At 43.9% G+C, this 27,834-nt stretch overlaps 1 protein-coding gene across 2 annotated transcripts in view; it reads left to right on the top strand.

The window, feature by feature from the left end:
• The window catches only part of LOC148037727 (dual specificity protein kinase YAK1 homolog), a 162,404-nt gene that overhangs the window by 94,777 nt on the left and 39,793 nt on the right, over positions 1–27,834 (top strand). For both annotated transcript variants that reach the window (XM_087676682.1, XM_087676683.1), the window contains 3 exons: positions 9,718–9,859; positions 9,945–10,062; positions 10,159–10,241. In XM_087676682.1, coding sequence (XP_087532808.1) covers positions 9,718–9,859; positions 9,945–10,062; positions 10,159–10,241 — 343 coding nt within the window. The remainder of the gene's footprint in view (positions 1–9,717; positions 9,860–9,944; positions 10,063–10,158; positions 10,242–27,834) is intronic.

The raw sequence follows: 27,834 nt of genomic DNA, 5'->3' as shown, positions 1-27,834 counted from the left end.
TAATGATTTATGGTTTTTTTTAAAATCGTATTTTTTTGTACTAATATCGTACTGTTCCTTATAAAATCATAAGATACCATTTAGTATCATATTTTATCATACCTTTCATACGTGAGAACTATAGGTCCAATTTGATATCAATTGACCAATAGAACTCAATCGGCATAACTTCTCACAACTTTTGTCTTTGACACCCACTGCATTCTTAAGGTTCTTGTCTTGTATCTATGAAATATCTGCCATGTGCATTACATGTGCTTAAACAACCTTGCACATTTGATTAGTAACTTAATCAAATGCTATCAGCAAGATTAGAGCATCTCAAAATTTCACCTCCTTGTGACAGACCTTCTCCTTGAAACCCTTGCAACATCTTCGATTGCATTGCATTGTGCCAAAGGAAAAACATACTGCATTGGAATTTTCATAAGGCATCATAATTACAACATTGCACAATGTTATCCAATCATGCTACATGTCCCAAACTTGTAGAAAATTTCCAGATAGCATATACATAATATAAAACTGAAAATCAGTCCAGAAATGTTGCTAGAAACTCATTGGATGCATTCATAACTCATGTTTCTCAACTGTTTTGACTATCAACCATAGAAAAGCATTAATTTAGCATAAATCATGGCTGAAAATATCAATGGCATTTACTAACATGCTGTTGTTCATGGAACCGGCTGTAAACCATTGAAAACTGAGCATAATCTGATCATAAATCGATCACTTGCTGATCTGAGAACTGATCACAAATTGCTACAAATGTGACCCCAAACTGATCGCAAACTCATTGCAAAAACTGACCAGCAATCAATGCAAAAATTGATCCCAAAAGTGACCATAAACGGTTCTCAAACTGACAAAAAACAAAGCTAAAACTGATCAGAATTTTTGTCTCAAAATTGAGGCCAAACTGATCATAAGCTGATGCAAAAGTATCGTTCCAATGTCCGGGTAAAACTCATACTCATTTACATACATCTCACAGTGACTAGTACACTAAGTAGTGACCTTATGGCAAGCATACTGTGAACATTGTACCTTGGATGCATGCTAAATACATCCGAGATCCACTACATACAAGAGCTGTCCACAACTGGTGGAGTGGAAGTACTATCTCCCCTTTAAGCATCAAACAATACTCCGAATCCCTGCTCTACTAAACCTGTCTAAGCTTGAACTAAAGTCAGCTCTAATTGAAAGGCATCTTGGTAAAGTTGCAACAATTGAGGATAGTCTGCCAAGTCATCCTCTTCCATCCATTTGGCATCTATTGGCAAATAATTCTGAAATTTCACCAAGTATCTCTTGGAAACTTTACCTTTGATCTTTCTTTCCTTATATGCCAAAATTAGCTCGGATATCAAATTCTCATCTAGCTCCTCAACCTCAGGCTAAATTTCAATGGACATATCCTCTGGCACATCACCATAAAAAAGGCCTCAACAAGCTAACATGAAAGTCATTGTGTATCCTTCATTACCATGTGAATGTTCATATCGAGAGGCATCATAATTGCTTGATTACATCTCACTATATGAAGACATATTGCCAAAGCTTTGGCTTGCAATTAGGTGTCTTGGGCCCACCAAATCAAGGGATTGAGTGATATCCTGGCAATGGAACCATAAAACCAGTCTTCATTCTCAAAAAGGGTGGTGATTTCCTAATGAAGTACTAAATTACAGCAATCAACAAGTGAACGTAACTTAAAATGCACAAATTTTCTTGATAATCTCAAACATTGGACACCTTGTTGGCCCCAAAACTAGTGCCCGTTTCGGCATTTCTTTAACTTGATTGCTAACGGAATGAGTACATGCTGAGATTCACAATCTCCTATACTATTCCAAAAGCCACTTTTGTTGTAGATCAGCAATCAATTTGGGCCGATTGCCCCTTGATTTTTCACCTAGGATTTCCATAAATGGAACCTCCAACTAGCCAAATGCTGCCCCAAATTACAATGAATGGGCTGGCATGTAAATTCCCTAACAATTACACAAATTTCAAGTGTTGAATTTAGTGTACAATGCCTTCACCAATTGGCACGGGTCTCGAGGTGGCTGTCAAATCATAATTTCTGCAGAAATTTAGGGTTTACAGTAGAGATCTCTCTACTGTCCTCCAAATTTAACTGAGATCTGCTCAAAATGACTAAGTAATGCTGAGATCTCTTGAGAATGGTTTGGATAAGGTGAGAGAATGCCAAGATGAGAGAGAAATCTGATTTTCTTTGCGAGAAAACCCTAAATTCTACTTGTTGCTTGCTCCAGCCTGCATTTAATGTAGTCACCTACTACCAGGCACCTCCAAAATGTTGTCACCTGATCAGCAATGCTAAATGTAGAGCCATTCTTCTCAATATGTAGATTTTGTGAGGACCATTTCTATTAGGTTCTACTTTTCCTAAGAATAATTTTTGTTATGTATCATAATAGAGAATCCACTGACCCTTCATGAATATTTCTTAGCTCATAGATCACGAAGTGCCTTCATATGCTCTGTCTTCTGCAACACATTGCTATTCTTTTATCAGAAAATGAACTAGCAACTCTCTCTCTCCCTCTCCCAATTTGTAAACTAACTGAAGAGCTGAGACCCAGTCCCCCAAAAAAGTTTTCTCGATTTGCATGGGCATTTTTGCCAAGTGGCAGCCTTCTAAACCCATTTTTCAGCAATATCCAGTCATTTAATTAAAATTTCAGAACTAAATAATCCCAAAAATTAATTTCAACCCTTTTGACCTTGCCCAAAATTAAATGTGCCCATCCATAATTAAATTGGCTAAGCCATTTGCAACCCGGAGTTGTTCTCAACCTCAATTGACCCTTAGACTAGCATTTATTAATTAATTAATGCTAGTCCTAGTGTCACCACCGACACTTATTGGCCAAACCATTGCCCTAGGGTCCAATCTAATACCAATTAACCAACACAACCCAATTGGCATAACTTATCACAACTTTCGCCTTTGGCACCCATTGCATCCTCGGGATCCTTGGCATGTTACTATGGAATATCTTCCATGCATCACATGTGCTTAAACAACCTTGCACATTTAATTAATAAATTAATCAAATGTTATCAACAAGATTATAGCATCTCAAAATTTCACGTCCTCATGATAGATCACGAATCAATCATAAAACTTTCTGCCAAGTCTACCAAAGTCTTTACACTATATAAAGATAAAGCTCAATGATTGAGACTCGCATGTATTACATGTAAACTCTACGACACATCCAAGACAGAGTCCAAACAAACCAAATGTCAATAAGTTTAGATGATTTCTTGGTAGGAGTAGCCCAAGTACTTCTCCTGGGAGCCCTATGTATTGATAGAGCCTGAGAAGGGAAACAAAAGCCTTGTATGGGACTCCAAACACACTTCAGCCCTGTGGAGCACTATGTATTGATAGAACCTGAGAAGGGAAACAAAAGCCTTGTATGGGACTCCAAACACACTTCAACCCTGTGTATTCCTAGTTATTATAGCAGTTATAAGCTAACTATTTGATGGCTAAACTCCAAGACAAATGGTTTTTGGATTATCTAGACAATGTTTACGACTACTTGGAAGCAATCTTTAAGCATTAGATCTCTTGGAGCTCCTTGTTATATCCAAAAATGTGCACCAAACACTAGCTTCTACTATGTTGCTCAAACGGCAAATTTGATGGTTCCGTTGGCTTCGAAAGGGAGGTAAAACCACAGGAAACATACTTAGAATTCTCTCAGATCGCTCCTCTTTTTCCCGCCTGGAGTGTTGTTTGCTGCCTAAAAATTGCGATCGCGTGTGAGGGGAATTCGGAAGCCCTTCTTTTTTCATAATATCTCCCAAAACTAGTTGAAAAGCCACTTGCTTTTTGCATGTCACGCTATTCTGGAAGTTTACAATACCTTTTGAGGATATTTACAAGAAATAATTACCAAAGTATCAAAAATAGACTAAAATGGTCCAAAAATCTCTTATTTTTGAACCATCCATACTATGGACACTAACACGAATGACTAATATGACATTGACTCTCTAGATTAATAAGAAAGCCAGATGATGATGCACTCTAAGGTTTTTCACACTATGTTCGCGTAGCGGCATGACAGCGGTAGCAGAGGAGACGAGTGGCTAGAAAAAGGAGAAGACAGAGATAGAGATAGGGGCGAGAGCAGTAGGCCAAGAGATGATGGATAGTTATTAGGTATCATAGGCCTGCTACGCATAGGGATTCAATTGCACCATCTAAGACAGCCTAGACAACTATACTTGAGGTTCTCTCTCCCAGGCCATAGGTGATAGAGATTCAGTCACCTACGGTATCACCAACAACTAGAATGGTAGTGACTTCCCCAATGTGGGATGGAGCAACTAGCTCACACCCCCCCAGCCGTGTGAGGTAGTAATGGATGCATCCGGACCACTTGAGATGGATCCCATAGCTGAGGCCTCCACCGAGCAGTCTGCTTCTTAGGTCCCTAATACTCAACATGAGGGAGAGCTTCCCAGGGAGAGAGGTAGATCTAGATATTACAGTGATGAGACAGGACAGAGTATACACTAGACAACAAAAGAGACAAGCATTTTCCATGGAGCCATGCTGGCCTGAGAGACTTAGACGATCTCCATGAGGATTCTCTCATGGAACATTCGAGGCTGTGGTGGAAGAATTTTCCACCAAGGACAAAGCCATGTGAGATAGGATCTCCATAAAGCATTGGTTGGAGGATTAGTGGATTTTCTTATGCTACAGGAGCATCACCTCTCATAAGAGAGGATTTCCTAGTGGAGTGGGCAAATGTTGCCAGGGGGAAGTTTCATGTATTGGGCACCCGCTATAGGAGCTTCAGAGATACAGGCAAGAGTATGTCTTCGTGTGGTGAGCATTGGCTTCATGTAGTACAAGATTGGGGCATTCTTATAGTACAGAGAGCACTTTGGGTATTTGTAAGAGTAGAGGAGGCGTTAATAGGCTTGCTGGTCATATACGCCCCTAATAGCTAGAGGGAGAAAAGACTCTTTTGGACTATGCTTACTAACTCTCTACCTCATGTTGACCACCGCATTGTAGGCGGGGATTGCAATATGGTCGAGGCCTTGGAGGATAGAAGGGGCAGATGCATAGACACTATCAGAGGAGGAGATCATGCAGCTTGGGAGGATTTTATCTTCCATATCAGAGGACAAGTACCTTGGTTCATGGTAGAGTTTGGTAGATTTACAGGTTCTTTACAGTTCTCGAGAAGAGATAGGACAGCCAGTACTAGGATCTTCTCCCGGTTGGACAGATTTTATATAGATGACTTGGCTTGTGACAAAGGGGGTCTAGTTGATATTGTTTCAGGAACCACTTTATCAGATCACACAACGGTACAGTTGGTTCTTATGGAGGGAGCCATAGGAAGCGCTACCAACGTTAGAATTCCTTTACACTTGTATTATGATAAGGAATTGAAGGAGGATATTACTAGGATTTGAAGGGCCAAGTCATTTTCAACAGGTGGGGCATCCAGAGACTTGGATGAGAGTTTGTAGGAGGTGAGCTCCTTTCTTAAGGAGAAGGCTAGGAGCAAGAGAGAAGTTCTCTTAGAGAAAGAGAGGGCTCCTAGAGCCTCATTGGCAGCACTTCAAAGGGAGGAGGAAAGACAACCAAGATGTAGGTGGGTGGTAGAGAAGATGTATGCAGCCAAAGCAGAAATAAATGCTATGAAGGAGACCAAATCAGTGTAAGTATCATGTGAGGGCCTCTTTCTAGACACAAATAGGAGACAGGGTGATCAAAGAATCCTTTCTCACCACAGGTCCTAGACCTTCTAGACAGGTTTGGAGACTCAGAAGAGTAGATGGATCCCTTGCCCAAGGGCCATAGGAGGTTGGTCAAGTGGCCACAGATTATTACACCACTTTGTTGGGCACGACGACGAGGCCTCCAGGATTGCAGAGGGATAGAGAGATTGTGTGGCAGAGTACTAGGAGAGTGGTCACATAGAACATGAAGATGCATTTGATGGTCCCATTCTCAGAGAAGATTGCCAAGGCCTTGCGAGCACTACCATCAGGGAAGTGCCCAGGGGATGATGGATTGGACAAGGCTTTCTTCCTGAGCTATTGGGATGAATTCAACACAGGAATTTTAGCACCATTTCAGGAGATCATGGCATTTGGAGATATGCCGGAAAGGATGTTAGAGGGATTGATTCACCTCGTCCCAAAGGGCAGGAGAGACACACTAGAGAGCACCCAATGGAGACCAATCACTTTGTTTGGAACAAAATATAAAATCCTAGCCAAAATGATCAGCCTCAGACAATCTCTCTTGACACTAGACCTCATTCACCCTACCTAGACTAGTTTTGTTTGAGAGCATAGCATCCTTGACAATATTTTCACCTTCTGGGAATCCATACCTCTTGCATGATCCAAGGGACAAAATCTCATTGTTTTGCTGGTGGATTTCAAGAAGGCTATGATAGAGTTGATTGAGAGTTTCTAGAGGACACCATGTTGAGGATGGGTTTCCCAGAGCAATGGATCAAAGGTGTATCGGCTCTATATTTATCAACTCACAGCTAGGTCCTTATTGGTGGGACCAGAGGTGGTAGATTCAGTATTTAGAGGTTAGTGAGACAGGGATGCCCCCTTGCACCTCTTCTTTTCTTATTTGTTGCAGAGGCTATGAGCTCCTTCCTTAGGGATAGGAATATAGGTGTTTGAGGCATCAAACTTCCCATTCCAGAGGTTGAGGAGTTGTTGGATGTAGAGTTTGCAGGTGACACATCTGTTTACTTGGATGGGGATGAGGAGAATTTTAGGGCCTTTGTAGTTGTGATGGAGGTCTTCTGCAGAGCTTCGGGAGCTCTTATTAATTGGCACAAATCCTATGAATTTTGGGTTTGTGATACTCAGTAGATAGACTGGAAACCATATGAGAAGTTAGCACCCTTATTACTTGGCATAAGACAAAGGCTACTATATTGGAGCACAGCAAGACTATCACTAGCACGCAGGGTGATAGTTGCAAATCAGGTTCTCTTAGCCACCATGTGGTACATAACTTCTTGTTGAGCCTTCTCTAGGTCATGCATTGGCCAAGTGAAGCGATGCATCAAGCATTTCATTTGGTCAGGTGGAGATGGTAGTCCTCTGCGGGCTAAGGTAGCTTGGGATGTTATCATCCAGCCTAGATCCAGGGGTGGTTTAGGGGTTATTGATCCAAATAGTTAGAGTAGAGCACTGATGATATAGCTCATTGTGAGGGGCCTTCTTTCGGGTGAGGAGCCATGGAAGAAGCTACTATTATGGAGATTAGAGATCATTGCCCTTGCTTATGGAGGAATGTGGCAGCCTAGCACACAGTGGCTATTTCAGCATATCCAAACTATAGGGCTTGGGAGCAGTTTTGAGGTCAAATTTGCTGCATCTATTATACGGGCATGGAGATTAGTATTTACAGGACTTCATCAGATTGACCCAACAAGTGTTGAAGAGAAGTTGAGGCAGCCACTTCTTTTTAATCTCTACTCAAGATAGAGAGTGGCCACACCATTGGAGAGAGGACCCTCCTATCTTGGGGAAGGTTCTTTGCATAGGTAGCTTCTACAATGGGGGAGTCGTTTGCCTTTCTAGAGCTGCCAGCCCATATATAGAGATAGAGACCTCAAGGTATCAAGGGGGCCAAAGTCATAATGGAGAGCATCAGGGGGGTGGTACCCCTTGAATGGATGAATGACAGTGTAGCAGATCAAACATGGATAGGGCTCTTTGCTAGAAGGGAGATCCTTCTTGCAGTGGTAGCCACCAATGGAGATAGTGTTTTTACTTTTTCAGTAGAGATGGATGGTAGACTTAGGCGAGAGAATTTGGATAAATTAGAGTTCACAAGATGCTTTCGACAAAGGATTAGAGTTGTGGCTCATTGTGATAAGACTCGGTACTTAGACCCAAAACCTATATGGAAGATAGATTGAGACATTGGGCATATAGGAGGAGGCTGCTACAGAGACTTCAATGGGATCTTGGGGAGTGGGTATGGACAGATCCATTTGTAGAGATGCCTCAGGATGTGCCCTTCTTTGGCTATACCACTAGGTTGGGGAGGAGAATATAGATGAGCAGGATCATAGTGGTGCGATGAGCATTGGACTATCCAGGGTATATCACAGCCTTCCCTTGCAGACTTCTAGAGGAGATTGGAGGACAGCTTTAGACCAAGAAAGATTTCACTCTTTCTTTGGTTACTAGCACACAGGATTTTAGTAGTTGGTACATGGCTTGGCTATGGTAGAGACCCTATCCCTTGCACTAGATGTGGGGAGCATGAGGAGACTCAGAGGCATTGCATATGGGATTGCCCACGGGCTCAGGAGGTTTGGAGGAGAGCCGTTAGGATGGTGTTCCATGGCACTACAAAATCTATGATTGCTACGTGGGGGATAGTTGCATGGGTCCTGACAGAGGCCTAGCTTGCGAGTATGAGTATATATAGGGGTATCAGACTTATCTCATATTGGGGCAGCTTGTGAGCACGACTTTCATGCCAAATTTCTCACAGACAATATGGACTCAAGGGCATTGTCACAAATGGGAGCTCATAGCTAGCATTATTGCTTGGTACATATGGACAGCCAGATGTAGCCAGGCTATTGATTTTTTGGACATATCTACTGCAGGGACTTTCTCCAGGATCTGGACAGAGATTGTGCATACTCTACCTCAGAGATGGGAGAGAATACAGGGCAGTTCAGGGACTATAAGGAAGAGGAGAGACGCTTTTCTCAGGACATGGGATTCTAGCACTTTTTTCCTCTTCCACACACACATGGTTTGGCACTATAGACCTCCCAACTGGCTATTCACTCAACCTTTGTAATAGCCTTCCCCTTGTTACATAATTGTTGATATGGAAATCCCTCAGAGGGCTGCTTTGTACTTGATTTTTTGCCTTGGGACACTTTGTTCTGAAGTGTGTTAATAGAATTTTTACTTTTCTCTGAAAAAGAAAAGGAAAAAGATGCCAACATAGAAATGTACATGTGGAGCTAAGGCTATATGAACACGGCTGAAAGGCTAAGGCAATTCATGAGTGCAAAGGATTCATGGGCTCTCTTATGACACACCTTGTGTGATCACACACTTGGACTCCAGCCTCTTCATCTCAACCACACACTGGGTGGTGTGGGCTGGTGGTATGGAAATCAATGTGTGGGGATTCTTTGTAGATGCCTCAGCATTGTTAATGGGAAATCTCTTGCTGTCTTCACCATATAGACGGAGTAGTGGTTTAGATTATAGACATTGCATGAGTGCTTGTATGTCATGTTCAATATCTTTCCCATGTGATTAAAATTGTCTTCACTAGTATCAACAGACCAGTCCTGATTGAAGTGATGATATATATTGCTTTCGACCAATTATCAATAGTTTGCAATCTAATAGACAGTTACCAGAATATTGCATTTATTCATGTCTTGTAATCAATGGCAATAAAAGATTTGCAAGAACGCTCTTAGGAAGAACTTACTACTTCCATGTTTTCCGTTTTCCTTTTACGGGATCTTGGAGCTTTTGATTATGTGCATTGATGCAACTTTGGAAGTTTTGTTGTTTTATATTAATGGAGAATATGAAACATCCTCATTAAAGAATAGCGAAGGGAAGTTGGGGTATTTATAAAATAATTAGTATAGCACCTGATTTCTACTGGTTCTACAGAGATACACCACCTGAGGATATACTATGTAATGCAAAGAAGTCAGAGAAGTACTTTAAGCTCATGAAAGTACCTACACAATGTAACAAATTTTCAGGAAATCGCTTTGTCTTTCAGTTTCTTACGCAAGAGGAATATGACTCAGTGAGTGATTCCTTATGCTAAATACCCAGATGTAACTCTTGCACTATTCTTAAGGGCTAGTTAAATATAAGAGATTTTGTTCCAGGTGAACCAAAAAAAGGCAATTCTAGGAAAGCATTATTTCTTTGCAGATTGGAATCTGGAACAAATAATCATGAACTATCCCATGAAGAAGCTGAAGAGCATAGAAGAAATAGACAAAGGTTCATATTTTTAAAGCATTCTTGTGATCAGTTTTGCTATTTTAAAATTTAAACAGTGAAGGTTTTGTGACAACACTTGTGTCATTATGGTTGCAGAAAACAATGAGCGATTGGTTTTTATTGATTTTCTTAAAGGCTTGCTCAATCTTGATCCAGTCAAGCGGTGGACTGCTTCTGAGGTAAGCATGCAGAGGTTATGATTGTCCTTTGCAGTCTACCTTTTCATTGCCTTCTACCTGTTAAGGAAGCACAAAGGTCTGGTTTTGAGGGCTGGAAGGTTATCTAATGTAAAGAGCAGATATGTTTAATCTTTGCTTTGATCTAAGATGGACCCTCAACTTTAAACTTTGGAGAGAAGATTATCGAGTAAATCAATGTACACTTATTTACTGTAAACAATAGGCCTAATGTAGTTATATGGGTCAAAACTCACAACCAAGACAGCAAAGGCTGCTGCTCATGCAGACTGCAGTTTGGCCGAGGAATTTATCTAACAATCAGGGATCCTACTTAGAGATACAGTTCCTCTAAGAGGGGCCCTCACTGGCTTGCAGGGTGTTTGGAGATTGACTTCTTAGGCTACTCAGAGACACACTGCAGTCACTTCTGGTTGGATGCTCAACTAGCATATTACACTAGGAAAAAGGGGTATTTAACATGAAGTTCAAAAGCTTCCAGTTGGCAGGGTAGGTCCTCAGGCAAAGATCCCTCCATTTTCATGCTGCAGTTGTGTTGCTTGATAGCTGGATCCAAAGGAACAACTTCACCAATCTCGGAGGCTTCCTCTCAATTCTGATAAATACTTCACTCCCTTCCTCTCAAACATCAGTAATACATTATGATGGAATGGGATATTGTAACTATCACAGTCGTGCTATACATGTTTTTGTACTGGTTTTAAGCTCCCAGTGAGGGTGATTGTCCCCTCAAGTGCCTCCTGATTATTACTATTCACAGATGGAGATGCTCCGGTTAGTGGAGGACTCTGGTCTCCTGAGATAGTGCTGCAGTTGTAGAGTGCATGGTCACTTAGCAGCTTTGTGCCCTAACATACATAAAGAGCCAAGTGATGACCTTCACAGGGGATCAGAGGGCTAGTACGAGGATGTGGGTAGTGGTTGGTGATGCCTTTGCAGGAGCAAGAGGGACCCATAGAGGAAGGCCGAGGTGAAGAGGAGACAACAACAGAGATCACACCGGTGGATCTAGAGAGTAGTTAGGAATTTCTGCCCTCCTCCACAGGCTCAGACTTCTTCCCCACCGCTTTGTCCAAGATGTGGAGTTATATATTCAAGAGGTCAGCACTGCTGAGATTGGAGAGCACTGTAGGTAGATTCAGACATAAGACAATCAGAGAGGAGGCCATCACAGGATAGGTAGCCTTTTTTATTTTTGCAAATAAAGTGTGGCTAATTATATTACTTCAGAAAAACCTTGAATACAAAGAAGTGCTCCTGCTCAACAAACTAGCCAGAGATGATGAAAGTTACAATTACATCATGTATACAAGCCTCTCAAGGCGGTCTGGGGGGGATGGGGGCAAGAAGCCATGGAGGGGGGGTGTATGACCATCTGGGACTGCCTGCCTGCATCACGAAAAACAGGTCCTAGTCACCCCAAGTGTGGATGAAGTGCCATCGGAGCTTCTGACAAGCCCTGGACTCGCCCTGCACCTGATCCCATCGGCCGCAGAGGGAGTGGATGATGGAGGTCCAGAGCTCTGCTAAGGTCGCCTGTATTGAAAGTCTCTCTCTGCTGAAAGCCTCCTGACACTGTGCCTTCCAGATATGCCAACCAGTAAGGCTCGGGCCTGCTCTGGGCTCTAGCACCTGGCGGATGGATAGAGCCTCTAAACCGACCACTGCGCACGCCCTTGCCTCGATGATGAATATAGTGTCCTGCATTCCGGCCTCATACAGAAGGTGACGGCCTTGGCTGACCGCTTGCTAGCAAAAAGCTCCCCATGAGATACATCCAAGGTTGGGGGCTATGCAGTGAAGGATGCGGCATGCTCCTCTCCACATGAGCTGCACCGCCTCACACAACCAGAAGCAATGCTTTGGGGTTTCCAGAGGTTGCTGCGTGCAGCACTTACAACCTCCCTCCTGCATCTGGGCAAGCCGGCTTCCCACCTCCAAGCCTACATGTGCCACCAGTCATAAAAAATACGATATCCTCCTCGGCCTCCAGCTATCCCATAGACGGTGCCAGAAGGTCCGTCGGAAAGGCTCTGTGATGCTGTGCTCCGCCCAGTGCCTGCTACGTGACGGCGGCCAATCCATATCCTCCTACATCAGTACATGTCTGCCAATCCTGGCGGCATACTCCAAGAACCTTGGTGGCTTCTTGGCAACCGCGGTGGCCGGGCATAGCCACTCTCCCAGATTCCACTCCAGCTCATCGTGTGGCCTGCCCTTCCATATCCAAAGACGCCACTCCCTGAGCTCCTGCCAAAAGATAAAAGGGTCTAGCCACCATGTCTTCCTCTGAAGGCCAATCACCCAGATCCTCTTCCATGAAAGGACAGCCATCCCCTCATCCTGATATCCTCTGTCAAGAGCCAAACGCCCCCCCTCCTGTGTACGGTGAAGAAGGTACCAGGTGGAGCGTCACCCACTCTACCTACCACCTTTAGGGGGATGCTTGCTGAAAACTTGGCGGCCCATACCTCCCTGGGCTCTATTGGCTCTCATATCGGGGGAGCCAGCCACTCTTGAGACATTGCTGCGTCTATCTCCCTTCTCAACTCCACTCCTCTCTGGCAGCCTGATACTCGCTGCAGCACCTCCTCATCCACCATCCTGTACACCTCCTGCCATGTCCTGATGGTACGAGCTGGGCCAACCTCCCAACCAGCCCACTGGATTAGGGCCTTACGGAAGCCCTGCCACACGCGGAGCCATCTGGGTAGGAAAGGTGATCTTGGGGGGTGATTTGGACTGACATGAAGATCCACCTCAAGGATGGCCTCCACTCCCCGCCAAGTCTCGGTCCCAAGCCCTCCCTCTGACCGATGTTGTATGATAGTCGCCTACGCCACCTTGGCCCTGGAATCCTTGGAGCTGTCTAACCTGGACCAAAGGAAGTTCCGCACTAGGCACAGCGAAGCTGTACTACCCAGGATGAGGAAAAGCACCAACACGAGGTGATATACCAGACCGTTGCTAGGAGGACTTGGTTAACCACTGGGGCTTGGTCGGCTATTGAGAGGCGAGGAGTGCTCGAATGGATCAGCTTCCTCCGAATAGAATCGAGCACTGGAAGGAACTGCTGGGCGGGAGTGATGTCGAGTCCCACCTGGAACCCTTGGTACCGAACGGTTTGTCCTCTACTCACCCATCTAAATCCCAGATGGACACCCCACTTCGTGCTAGAGTCCAGATCTGTAAGGAAACCAACCGACTTTCGCTGGTTGATTTTTGCTCCCGTTGCAAGACACAAACCTCAAGATTCAGCCTCACTCTCTCCAGCATCAGCTCATCATCCTCTATGTCGAGTGTTGTATCATCTGCATACACTGAGTCTAACAACTCAGTCTCCTCTCTCATTGGAAGTTGGAGGCCTCGTAATCCACTCACACGTGACCTAAGGAAATGGGATATCACCTCTGCAAAGAGTAGGAACAGGTACGAGGCCAGGGGGCAACCTTGTTGTACCGATCTCTCCAGTCGAAACTCCTCCCCACATCTACCACCTATGAGAACCCTGCTGGTGACTGATCAGTAAAGTGCGGAGACCCCGCGAATCCAAGCCTGAGGGAAACCCAACCTCACCATGGTGCCCTCTAGGAAGTCCTAGTCCACCCTGTCATAAGCTTTCTCAAAATCTGAGAGTAGTACGGCCAGTCTCTGCCCATTGTGCTGAGCCCACTCTGTCGCCTCAAAGAAGGTGAATACATTGTCCAAGATGCTCCTATCTTGGACAAAGCATGTCTGTGTGTCATGGATAATGTCTGGAAGCACGGAGCGTAGTCGCCTACCAATCATCTTTGCCAGTGTTTTATAGCCCATTGACAATAATGTGATCGGTTTCCATTGGGAAAGCCAACTAGTCTTCCCCTTTGGAGAGAAGATTGATAAGGCCTACCAAAAGACTCCCTGGCATCTGTCCTAAAGTGTAGATCTCTTGGAAGGCCATCAGTAGGGGTTCCTTCACCACTTCCCAATAGGTAGTGAAGAAGGCCTAAGAGAGGCCATCCTCTCTTGGGCATTTATGCCCGTCCTGTGTATGAAAAGCCTCCTCTAGTTCCTTCTCTGTGAAGGGGGCTAGGAGGGAGCGCCCCATCTCCTTTGAGAGACAAGGGACGGGATGTGATCCCAGACGTGCTATCTTTACTTTGCTGCCCTCTAGCTGAGGTTGTCTCCTGCTAGAACAGGTGACTGTAGTAGTCAGTGGCAATCTTCATCATCTCATCTGGGCTAGAACGAGTCTTCCCATGCTGATCTCGAATGCTGCGTATCTGCTTTCCTGAGGAGCAAGGCTAGTGCACCTGGCAAAACTCCTTGCACATCGTATCTCCCTTCCGCGCCCACAAAGCTACTAAGGTGCGGAAAGACAACTCCGAGTGCCTGTTCTCTAGGCCAGCAATGGCTGCTCATGCGCGCACCTCCTCTGCGTGGAGGGTGGGATCCCCTGGTGCCTCCTGTAATAATCTCTGTGTGGCTGCAAGGTCTCGCCGGAGTGCTCTCTCCTCCTCCCAGCTCTGTTACCTGGCTTGTATGGCTGCCTCTTGGAAGATACTACTTGACTCAGCTAGGACCTCTGCAACCTCCTCTGCGATCCAGTCTCTCCTGCCCCACTCCCTGGTCTAAATCTACTCTATCTGTATTGTCACGTCCTCCCTCCTATAGATTGAGTCAGGGATTCGACAGGATCATGTGTCTAGGGCAGATACTGGGGGATCAAGTATCAAGAGGACCGGGCAATGATTGAACAACGTGGTGCTCCCAATCTAGCCTCCACAAGAGCCTGCCCACTCTCCCACATAAACCTGTCCAACCACTCCAGCAGGACTCCACCTAGCCACCTATATCCCCAAGAGAAGTCCAGCGACCTCTCCTTCCTGTGGAAGGCAGGGTTATTAAGAAATGCCCTAAACAAAAACATAAATAGAAACCGTACGACAAAGCACAAACTGATAAAAGAACACAGTTAGGGTTAGGGTAACTCAGAGACAATGAACACAGTGGATAAATGAAGTGATATAACTACTGAATAATACGATGCTCATGCAACAAACACACTATGCAGCGAAAGAATACTGAACCTCGAACTCCTGTATCTCAAGGATCAGAGCAGGGGTAATGAGCTGGAGAGTCTGTTGTACTCCGAACAAATCTCGAATCGCAGCAAGGTAGCCTCCGGATGTTGAACACCAACAAACGCAGCAGTGAGAAGCTGGATCTGATGCAGACCACAGTGAGGAGAGAAAGACTAAATACATAGGCAGAACAGCTTGCAGGAGAGAGAAATACTAAAAACGTAGGCAGCAAGTGAGAGAGAGACTAAAAACGCAGGCAGGACAGCTTGCAAGAGAGAGAAAGACTAAAAACATAGGCAACAGGTGAAAGAAAGACTAAAACCGTAGGCAGGACAGCCTGGAAGAGAGAGAAAGACTGACAACGCAAGCAACAGGACTGTGATGATGTGGCAGGCTGTATGGCAGCAAGTCTGCACAGGAACAGCAGTCGCCTGACTGAAATCAGCTCCAAACTGCGTGAAGAGGGCTGGAAATCAGGCGCCAATTAATGGAGACAGCAATGAACAGCTTTGGCTGATATGTTCTCCACGAACGGGGTGTGGGCAGCAAGCTGAAACACCTAAAATCTTCAAAAACGAGATTAAGGGAAGAATGGAAGGTTGGCTGCCAATTTATAGAAAATTAGCGTTCTAGATCCTCTCCCACTTAACTCCCTCGATCCGCTCCCCATTTTAGGGTTTTGGCTAAAATAAGCATGTTTTGGGGCTGTTTAAGTGGCTAAGTGCATTTCTTAGCACAACACCTCCTCTCAGGCCCAAAATAGGGCTAGAAAAGTAGGCCAGCCTAAATTTTGTTTTACCCCAAGGCGTCCCATCCCAAAGTAGCTAGGGCATTGAACAAAGGGTGCATGTCGGCTGCCCAGTGGCCTACCAAGACTACAGAGGCAATGGTTATCTTACCAAGGGAGCCCAAGTGATCACCCCAGAGAGGCTAGGGCATCGGACCAAGGGTGCTCGTCGGCTGCCCAAGGGCCTACCAAGTCCTACAAAGGCGGATGGAGACAACAATGGACTGATTTTTTTTTATTTTTATTTTTTTGAAAAGTGTTTTGAAAATACATAAGTAATATAGGGGAAGCGGCCGATTAAGTAACAAATAGGAAAGGATAAAGAGAGTTTTAAACCCAAGTCATTCACAAAACTAGCAAGCCAATCCCTCACACTAACTAGGATAAGTGCCTAAGGATGATAAATGTGTGTGTGTGTGTGTGCAAATCATGTGGTGAAGATATTTAGAGGTAAAAAATATGATGGTGGGCTTAGCAAGACAAGCAAGCAAGCAAGGATAGGGAAACTACCTTTTAGGAGAATTGCCCCGTGTGTTATGCCACGGATATGGTGAATCCTAGAGTCGACCACTCCAAAAGACTGAAGAGGGATAAATGCTCACAGATGCATGTTCACATGAATAGAATGCAAATGCATGGGATAATGCAAAGGGAGATGCAAGATGACATGCTCATGCAATATGCTATGCAACGGTGCTACTTGGACAGTGCCCTCGCAGGGGAATTGTTCACTTGTCCAAGTGCCCTTTTACAATCATGCCATCCTGATAGTGCGGATGAAGTTACAAATGTCCATAATACAATACAAAAGAATAAATGAATGTAATGTCTAAAAAATGTAAGCATCATCACTATCACTATCAAGAGTAGAAGCCGCCCCCTCTCAAACTGGAAGGGAAAGCAAGAAGGAAGCACCCTCGCCCCGTCAAGCTGAAGAAGTAGGGGAGGGTGTACCCAAGCCGATCCTGGGTAGGAGGTACTGAAGAGTCGGCTAGTTGACCGCTTTGGTCAAAATGTCTGCAAAATTATCTGATGAAGGCACAAAATCTAGGGGAATAGTGCCTAACTCAACCTGCTCTTTGAAAAAGTGAAAAAGTGGACTCCCACATACCGTGTCCGTGGTGTGATGATCAGATTGCCCGCAAGGGCAATGGCACTCTGGTTGTCGCAATAGGCAACTGTGGTAGAGTCATATAGTAAATGAAGTGCCACAAGTAGACTCCCCAGATAGATGGCCTCAGTGGTGCCATCAAAGAGAGCCTGGTACTCAGCCTCGGCCATGGAAGCCACCACCCTCTCCTACTTACGGTTGGACCAAGAAATGGGAGCCATGCCCAAGGTAAAGAGGTAGCTGCCATGGGAAAGCTAGGTGTCAAGATCTCCTGCCCAATTAGAATCATTGTACCCCTGCAAACATAAACCAGAACCATATGTCAGGCCATAAGAAAAAGTACACCGCAAATAACACAACACACGAAGACATGCAGTCCAATGTGACATCCTAGGTGCTGTGAAATACTGACTGAGTATGCTAACTGAGTAAGCTAAATCTGTCCTAGTGTGAATTAACCAAAGAAGTTTTCCTACAATAGAGCGATAGGTATGGTCATCGAAGGGCTGTCCTAGGGTATTCTTCGACAAGTGGACAGTAGGATCAAGAGGCATGACCACTGGCCGTGTCTAATCCGTAGTGTACTGGTCCACGAGCTGAAGTGCGTACTTCTACTGTGAGACAAAAATACAACCCCAGAATGAACTACCTCCATCCCTAAAAAATAGGACAACAAACCAAGGTCTGTCATTTCAAATGTAGCTTGAAGCTTAGCCTTAATTTCTACTATGGTAGCAAAATTTGAACATGTGATGAGTAAGTCATCAACGTATAGCAGGATATAGCTAACCCCCTCTGCAGTAGATCAAACATATAAGTTCGGGTCATAAGGGGTAGAATGATATCCATGAGTCTGTAAGAACTCATCCATCCTATGGAACCAAGACCGCGGCGCTTGCTTCAGCCCATAAAGAGCTTAATGCGAGCGGAATACCTTATTCCTCGGGTTGCTAGAAGAAAAGCCTGGTGGCTGCTCCACATAGACCTCCTCCCTGAGAAAACCATTTAGGAAGGCACTCTTAACATCCATTTAATGTATCTGCCAACTGTGGTGAGTGGCTAGCGCAAGTAGCAACCGAAAGGAAGTCAACCGTGCAATAGGGACAAAGGTCTCTTCATAATCAATGCTATGCTTTTGTCGAAACCCTTGCACTACAAGGCGAGCCTTGTACTTGTCTAAAGTCCCATCAGCTTTTAGCTTAGTCCTAAAAATCCACTTTGTCTCGATGACTTTCTTGTGGCTCGAACGATCTTCCAATGTCCAAGTCGCATTTCAGTCAATACTCTCGAGCTTCTTCTCCATGGCCTCTTGCCATTGAGGGTGCTGAAGAGCCTCCTGCCATATATCCGGCTCAGAATGCACTATGTAATCAGCTATAAACAACAATGCAAATGATGACTGAGGAGCAAGCCAGGTAGATCTTCTAGGTCCCTCCGTAGTGGAATCTGTTGATAGGATCCCTGAATCCCGCAAGGTCTGCTGGTACCAAAGCGAGGTAACGGGTCTCACAAAGGGAGCCTAGAAACTAAAGAATCTACGGGAAGGTCAAGAGCAAGAAGTAGACCAGGCTCAGTAGGCACAATCTCCGATGATGTGGAAGAAGGAATTGGATCGAAATCCGGTGCAGAAAATTGCACAATATCCCTCTCATCAAAGACGACATCCCACCTAACGATCACCTTGTTTGTTCGAGGATCGAACAAACAATAGGCTTTCGCCTCAGAGGAATATCCCACAAAAATAAGAAGATCAGCTCGGGGAGTGAGATTTCCTATCTTGTTGTCAGGCGTGTCTGTGTACGCACGATACACGAAGACTCTGAAATGGGAAATAACATGCCGAGAGCCAAAGAATGCATCATACGAGGTCTTCTGAGGAGAGCCGCAGTCGGGCACCGGTTAAGGATGTATACCGAAGTGTTAACAACCTCGACCCAAAGGTGCTTAGGAAGCTCTGCTGAGAACAGCATAGAGCGTGCCATTTCCATGACTGTCCGGTTTCTACGCTCGACAACTCCATTCATAGAAGGGGAGTTGGTAGAGGTGAGCTAGCGAGAAATGCCAGGCTGCTGTAGAAGCTCGGAGAACTCGTGGGAGTTAAACTCACCACCACTATCACTCCTCATGCAACCGACACAACGACCAGTCTGGCTATGAACCAGCAGCACCTAAGCAAAAAAGTATGTGAAAGCATCGGATTTATCCTTGAGGAAATACACCCACAAGTATCTAGAATGATCATCCACTATCAAAAAGAAGTACAGTGCGCCATTCAAGCCAGCAATGGATGTCGGCCCACAAAGATCAACATGAATCAATCTAAGAGGTGCCTTAGCTCTATGAGAGGACTGCTGAGGAAATGGGGTATGGTTCAGCTTTCCGAGCTGACAAGCTTTATAGACATCTCAAGCGAGCTTCAAGCGTGGAAGGCCCTCAACCAGCTCATGGCATGACAACTCATAAAGAGTCATAACCAATATGCCCTAAGCGAAAATACCAAAGATGCTCATTATTCGTAGGCTCCTGAGAGATGGCTAAGGCCTGGAAGCTATGAAACACGGAGCCCTCGGCTGTCGGCTCAGTCAAAAAGTGTGTCATGTGGTATAGGCCATTAGGCTGTGCCTCACCGCGCGCAATCACTAAACCAGTCAAAGAGTCAAGCATCTCGACTGTGGTTGCTGTAAAGAAAACCGCTCACCCCAACCGGCAAAGCTACTAAACAGATAACAAGTTCACCCCAAGCTGAGGGACATGATATACATTGTCCAACATAGCCAGATCCGTACCCTTATCAGTGGCAAAACTGACGCAACCTTGTGCCTGAATCTTGACCGAGGAGTTGTTTCCTACGCGGACCCGCCCAGTTGCAGGGGCTCGGGTACGGAAGATGTTCTCTATAGGAGTCATGTGATGTGTAGCTCCACTGTCCACAATCCAAATAGGAGCTGAAGTGCTTGGCTGTGTCGAGTGGGCCTCTGCAGTAACCTCGTCGGGAGACAACTCACAGATATGAATGAGACTCGCATCTGATGTCTCTATGGAGACGATGTGGGCCTCTGCAGACCAGTCAAACAAGCCCTCTGGAGTTAAGAACGTTGTCGACTGAGATGGCTGTGCAGTGGCAGTGTGAGTCTGACCTTTAAACTACCCCTTGCCATCACCATGCCTCCCCAACAGGGGGTTGCCTGACTGAGGGGTGAGGGTCTGAGACTTAGGTTTTGGTGTTGTACCTCTTGCCTTTGATTGACACTCGTCGTCAAAATGGCCAGCCTTTTGACAATATTGACAATACCTATTCTTTTAAGGTACATTATGCCACCTAGGTTTCAGAAATTGGGATGTTCCTTGTGATTCCCCGGATTGATTTTACTTTTGATTTTGATTTTGGGTGAAGGTTTGGTTTTGTTTTCCCTTCTCTCATTGCCCTTTCTGAGAATGAGTAACAAGAGCCCCCTCTGAAGAGGAATTCATATGAAACCGATCGAACAATCGTGCGTAACGCAACAACTGACACTCAAATTCATAGAATGTAGGCATGGTAGGTTTTGAAATTATGCCTTCCACAAATTATGCCGAGAGAGTTTGTTTAGGAACAATGTGACCTGATCGTCAGAGAACTTAGGAGTCCCCGTAGTGGAGAATTCAGCAAGGAGACGCCAAAACTCAGTCAACTTGACTTTCAAGTCATCCCGGTCAGTGATTTTGAAAAGCTGAAGCTCATGGTCAAGATTAATACGACGGGTCCTATCCCGGGCCGCATAGCAGTCAGTCAAGTGAGCCCATCGCTCTAACACTAAGTCAAAATGCTAAAGCTGAGAATGAAACTCAGGCATTAAGCCCTGCATCAACTCGACAATAGCGAAGGCATTCCTAGCCTTCCATGAGCGGACAACCTTGTATGGAACAAGTGCGGGATCGGGTTGGGTTTTCAACCCCTATACAAGATCCCATAGGTTCTGGGAGTCAAGGACATGTCTCATCAAGTTCGACCAAGTAGTAAAGTTTGACCCGTTAAAACGAGTCTTGTCATTAAGTGCATACTTAGCAAAAGACGAGCTAGAACTATGAGGTGTCGAGTAGGTAGGGTAAGATGGATGTGGAGGATAAGATTGTGAAGGGTAAGATGGTGGAGGTGGATGTGTCTAATATGAAGAAGGAGGGCGAAAAGATGGATAGGCAGAAGTAGGTTGTGAGTATCCAATGAGTGCCGATTAAGGCGGAGACACTAGAACATGAATGTTTCCATAAGGTGTTGGTGTATGTGAAGGCACTAGGACACGAAAGCCTTGTCCAAAGTGAGGCTGGGGCACAACAGTATGACCAGAAGGTCCACTACGGAAAGCCATGGAGGCAAATTGTGGAGTCAACTGATCCACACTCGGGAGAGACTGGGGGGGATACCCAGGTTGCAATGATCCTGAAAGTGTGTGTAAAGTAGGTGGAACACCACCCAGCACAAGTAAGGATGAGGTCCTAAAGGATGTGTCTATGTTTCCATAACCCCCTGATGTGATGTGCAGTGCGACATAAGGTATCTGAAATGGAAAAGTGAATGGTGTGAATGGAAGTGGAGAAGCAAGAATGGGTGGGTTTTGAAAATGAGGTGTATGAGGTGCAGATGCATTTTGTTCATTTTTATCATTTAATGATTGGAAATGAAAATGTGAAGATGATGGTGCACCATACAATAAAGAAAAAGAAACACCAAATTCATTCTGATTTTGTGAAGTAGACGTAAAAGAAGGGTAGAAGAAAAGGTACCTGGCTTTTTCTTATAATCCCCACGACGTGTGTTAACATACAAGAATTGGTCCTCAAGAGGACCTTTTCCGTAGTCAACAAACTGTATACTTTTTTCCACATGATCTCTATCAAAATATTGCAAAAAGAATAAGTAAAAGAAGAAGGCACAAAAGATGAATCTAACATACCTTGCACCGGAGTGGATGGAAGTGGATGAAATAAATGAACTTACTCCGGGTCTTGTTTTCCAACAGGGGGCCCATCCTTGATGGAGGTTTCGATGGCCCTGCAACATCATCAGACTTACACGTAAAATCTGAAGAAAGAAATTCATGCATACCTTCATTTAGGAGATTTTCTTGAAGGGCAATCCTTTGATCAAGCTCCTCAATCTTCTTTTGTCTATAAGCTATGATCTGTTTATATTCTTCAGAGATCAGCTTGCCTAGTTGTTCTTCCATGTAATCAGAAGTGTCATCCACCATGTCGAAACTTTGTGGAGCAAGCTGATCAGCCCACTCTTGCTCGGTTCTCGGCATAGTTGGTCTTGGAGACTAAATCGGTGTTGTTGTGTTCGAAGTCATTTGAACCTACTGTTGTTCTTGCTTCTTGTGTAGAGCTTTCAGATCAATGGCCTAGGTTTCTCGGAGAATACCAGGCTCTGATACCATATTAAGAAATGCCCTAACATAGAAACATAAACAGAAACCGTACGACAAAGCACAGACTGATAAAAGAACACAGTTAGGGTTAGGGTAACTCAGAGACAATGAACACAGTGAATAAACGAAGTGATATAACTACTGAATAATACGATGCTCATGTAATAAACACACTATGCAGTGAATGAATACCGTATCTCGAACTCATGTATCTCAAGGATCAGGACAGGGGTAATGATCTGGAGAGTGTGTCGTACTCCGAACGGATCCGGAATCATAGCAAGGCAACCTTCGGATGTCGAATACCAGTAAACGCAGCAGTGAGAAGCTGAATCTGATGCAAACAGCAGTGAGTAGAGAAAGATAAAGCATAGGCAGCAGGTGAGAGAAAGACTAAAAACGTAGGCAAGACAGCCTGCAGGAGAGAAAGAGAGACTAAAAACGTAGGCAGGACAGCTTGCAGGAGAGAGAGAGAGACTAAAAACGTAGGCAGCATGTGAGAGAAAGACTAAAAACGCAGGCAAGGCAGCCTGCAAGAGAGAGAAAGGCTGAAAACGTAGGCAACAAGACTGTGATGACGTGGCAGGCTATACGGCAGCAGGTCTGCACAGGAACAGCAGTCGCTTGACTGAAATCAGCTCCAAACTCTGTAAAGAGAGCTGGAAATCAAGCGCCAACTGATAGAGACAGCAATGGACAACTTTGGCTAAGATGTCCTCCGCGAACGGGGTAATGGGCAGCAAGTTGAAACACCTAAAATCTGCAAAAACGAGATTAAGGGAAGAGTGGAGGCCTAGCTGCCAATTTATAGAAAATTAGGGTTCTAGATCAAAGAGGGCTCAATAGTCTAAGAGGGTTGCTAGCTAGATGGAATCCAAGGGGGGATGGGGAAGGGATGCATAGCTAGAAAAGGGGGTGACCTAAGGTATCCAAGGGTTCCCACCCCCAAAAGTGCCACGCAGGATATAGGTACAGGTGGAACGTAGGGAGATGTAGCAAACACAATGGCAAAAGAGGGTCACTATAAGGTACGATTAGTATCATACGACGTACAAAGGCAACTATGGCCGCAAACCTGCTGAAAATTTCCAACCAGCATAACATTATATAAATCTGAAACACAGGCCAAAACTATTGCTAGAAGCCCATTGGATACATCTCCATAACTCATGTTTCTCAACTGTTCTGACTTCAAAACCACAGTAATGCATACTTTAGGCATAAATCATGGCTTAAATTATCAATGGCATTTACTAACATGTTGATATCCATGAAACCAACTGTAAACCATTGACAACTATGTATAATCAAATCATAAACTAATCATTTGCTGATCTGAGAACGGATCACAAACTTTTTTAAATGTGACCCCAAATTGATCACAAACCAATTGTAACTAATGCAAAAACTGATTTCAAAAGTGACCATAAATGGTTCTCAAACTAATAAAAAGTAGAGTTGAAACTGATCAGCATTTTTTCTCAAACTGAGGCAAAAATTCATGCCAAACTGATCATAAATCAATACAAAAGTATCGTTTCAGTGCCTGGGTGAAACTCATACTCATCTACATACATTTCACAATGACTAGTACAGTAAGTAGTGACCCCATGGCAGACATACTATCATCACAATACCTTGGATGTATTCTGAATACATCCAAGATCCACTACATACGAGAGCTGTCCACAACTGGAGGAGTGGAAATGCTACCTCCCCCTTGAACATCATGCAATGCTTTGGACCCTTGCTTTGCTAAACTTGACCAAGGCATCTGAGTAAAGTTACAACAACCGATGATGGTCTACCAAGTCATCCTCTTCCATCCACTTTGCATCTATTGGTGAAATAATGTTGAAGCTTCACCAAGAAGCATTTGGAAACTTTACCTCTAACTTTGCTTGCCTCAAGCCTCCACTAGGTTGTAGGCATTTCTTTTTCTTAAGCATTGCGATGCTTTATACTTTCACATTGTTGCAATTTCAACTTAACTAATATGCAACATTGCATCCAGTTGACTAGCCTCTCATGTGTACCTAACATGCTAGGAGTACCAAATACATTAGGAAACATTCTTGTTTGCATACTTTGGACATTGCAATGTGATTGTGTATGGGAATTTTGCATCCAGCCATACCAAGATACATTTTTCCATACATTGCATACATTACTAGCAGCATTTTTCCTCATGACCAACACTATATGGAGCATTTGCTTGACCAACATTAATACCATGAGTCCCAAACATAGTGGGCTGCATATATGCATTGCCAAACTTGTCACTTTGTGCCCTAGCATCATGCAAATATTGCTATACATGGGGTTATGTATATTACTAGCTATACTTGGATAAATTGGGCCTTGCACGCGATGCATTGGTTGTTGCATACCATAAGGAGTTGTGTTACGCATCTCCATATGCGGTCTTTGACCCACCATAGCATGAAAACTAGTGCCACCACCAAAGTACCCTAGCTGCCCCATCATTGCATACATGCCTTGTTGTCCAAAAAGCATTGGATTGGGACTTTCAAGTTGGCCTTGCTATGTATCAATTGCCCCGCTAGCATCATTTGCTTGTGCTTACTACCCACGTTTGGAACATCATACTGTTGTATTGGCTCTTCCTTTGGTGCATCTTGTTGTCCCAAACCTCTTGAAGATGATTTCCTCTTTTTGCTTTTACTACCCTCCTTTGGCCAATTACACAAACATTTTAACTGTTGTCATCAGTTGATCTCTCAAATGGTCATCAAATTTCTCTTTCTCTGGCTAGTCATAAGCTTCTAAAGGCCTAGAAGGAGCCACATTTTGATTTAAACCAACATTATTAGCTTGTTGTTCATGTTTTGCGCCTCGTCCAAGATTAGGCACTACATTTTCCTCGACGCTTTGTGCATTTTCATATTGAGAGGTATCATCCCTACTTGATCCCATCTCACTATCTAAAGACATTATTGTTGTAATGCTCAGCTGAATACAATTTGAGCACTAGACCAAAGCTCCTAACTTTCAATTAGGTGCCTCAAGTCCACCAATTCAAGGGAATTGATGGTATCCCAACAATAGAACCATGAAACCAGTCTTTCTCCTTGGATAGGGTGGTAAATAACCTGATTTACCACTAATTACAATAAGCATAAAATTCACATACTAAAAATCCACACTTTACTACTTTAATCTTAGACATTGGACACCTTATTGGCCCCAAAATTGGTGCTTCTTGTAGTATTTCTTTATCTTATATTGCAAATGGAAGGAGTACAACTAAGATCCTCTGATCTCCTCCGCTAATTCAAGTGCCTCTTGTTGTGTCAAAACTGACCAGTAAGCCTCCAAACCAATTTATCCCTTGGTTTGCTTGGGAATTGGCCTTCATTCATCTCCTTGAAAGACAAATTTAGCCCCAAATTGATATTGGTTTGCTAGCCTTTTGAAACTCCCTAAAATTCCTCCATTTCAATTGCTAGAATTCAAGTCCTAGGTCCTCAATTCTGAGCACGTATCTCGAGGCAAAAATCTATCAAAATCGTAATTGATTGGAATAAATCCTTACAATTGGATCTGTAATCTTGGCAGGAATTAAAGTATAGCGGTAAAGGATAGGCAAGAAAATCTCGCTAAAGAAAATATGATCAACCATATTTTTCTATAGCCGGAATGTAAGATGATTTGCCTTGCTAGTGGCCATTCTGCCGCTATAAGAAAAACAATGTTAGTTATAATAGAAATAATGCCTATTTTAAACCCTGGCAAGAAGTGTCAAAACCTTAATTTTTGCTGTAAATTAGGGTTTGCAACAGTAGAGATTGACTGAAATCTCTTCCTCTGATGGCTTAAATTGTTGGAAAATGCTAAGATAACTTAAGAGACGGCTAGGGGATAAGAAAGAATGCTATAGAGGGAGAAAATTTAAAGTTTCATTATGAAAAACACTGAAAAATTGCTGCTACCCTACTCAAACAGCCATGGAACCTATCACTTATAGCTTAGGACCACCAGAAAGACTGCTGCCCACTTCTACATGTTGTCACCTGCACTAAAAAGACCTTGGGCTGTTGTTATCTGCTCTTGGAAGGCTCCAAATTGTTGTCACTTGCTGTAAGACTAATCCTTGGTGGCTGCAAATCATATCATCAACCTCTCCTTACTCTCTAATAGCCTCATTCTCTCTCACAATTGCTAGAATAGAGTTCTACCAGCCCTTAAAAACGTTTTTCCCACTTGCATGGGCAAGTTTTGCCAAGTGACAGCCTTCTAGTCCCATTTTCCAGCATTATCTAGCTTATTAAATTAATTTTCAGAATATTATAGTACTTAGAAAAGTAATTTCACAAGCCAATAATTAAACTGGCTAGGCCAATTTGTCTTTCAAGTATCCCTGAGCAATTATTGAAACTTAGACCGACATTAATCAATTAATTAATGCCTAGGCTGTGCCTCTTTGATCGGGCCTTTGCAAAGACAAAATATCCCACTGCAACATAGCCACATATAAAGATTTTGTTCCACTTTCTCACATTCTGGGGCTGTTGGCAGAACTCGGTCACTCGTAATGCATTTGTTTTTTACCACCTTTGGTGTCCATGGATAAATTGCTATTCTCAAGGGCCTTTGCAGTGGTAGTTAGATCTCATTCAGCATGTGGGTCTTCTCTCTAGGCAATATTTGGTTCTTTGCTGTGACTTTTGTATTTCTTATGTGATTTGATATAATATAGCTACTCGTTATGTGAAAAAAAAGAAGAGAGAGAGGGTCCCTATTGGGGGTCTACCCATTGGTGATGTCCTGCATGCTTGCAAGATTTGCCATTGCAGATATAACCAACAAAACTTCCACACGCCTAGAAATCATCAGCTGGTGTGGTCTAGGTTGGAGCAAAAAATTGGGCATTATATTTCTCTTCTTGATTTTGAGGGTTTTGATCCTTGGCAAGATTGGAGTTTCACCTGCCTCAATGATTTTCCAAAGTTTTTAGCAAATGCAATGTACCATAATTTGATAGATGATAAAAGGTGGGTTATTGAAAAGGCTAATAAGATCTGATCATGCAGGGATGGTTGCACAAAATGGTGCGATAGATTGCTACACTTACGTAAGTCAAAGATCTATATTAGGGCAAGGTTTTTATCTAGAGGTTGTTATTTGGAGGCCTTCCTATTGGTGATATGGTTTCCTACCTGGTTGCTAGACAGGTTTGGGATATTAT

The sequence above is a fragment of the Lygodium microphyllum genome, chromosome 4, assembly GCF_053477565.2.
Source record: "Lygodium microphyllum isolate KBCC chromosome 4, Lygodium_microphyllum_v1.1.10, whole genome shotgun sequence".
Classification (NCBI taxonomy): Eukaryota; Viridiplantae; Streptophyta; class Polypodiopsida; order Schizaeales; family Lygodiaceae; genus Lygodium; species Lygodium microphyllum.
This window is presented reverse-complemented; position numbering and strand designations above follow the sequence as displayed.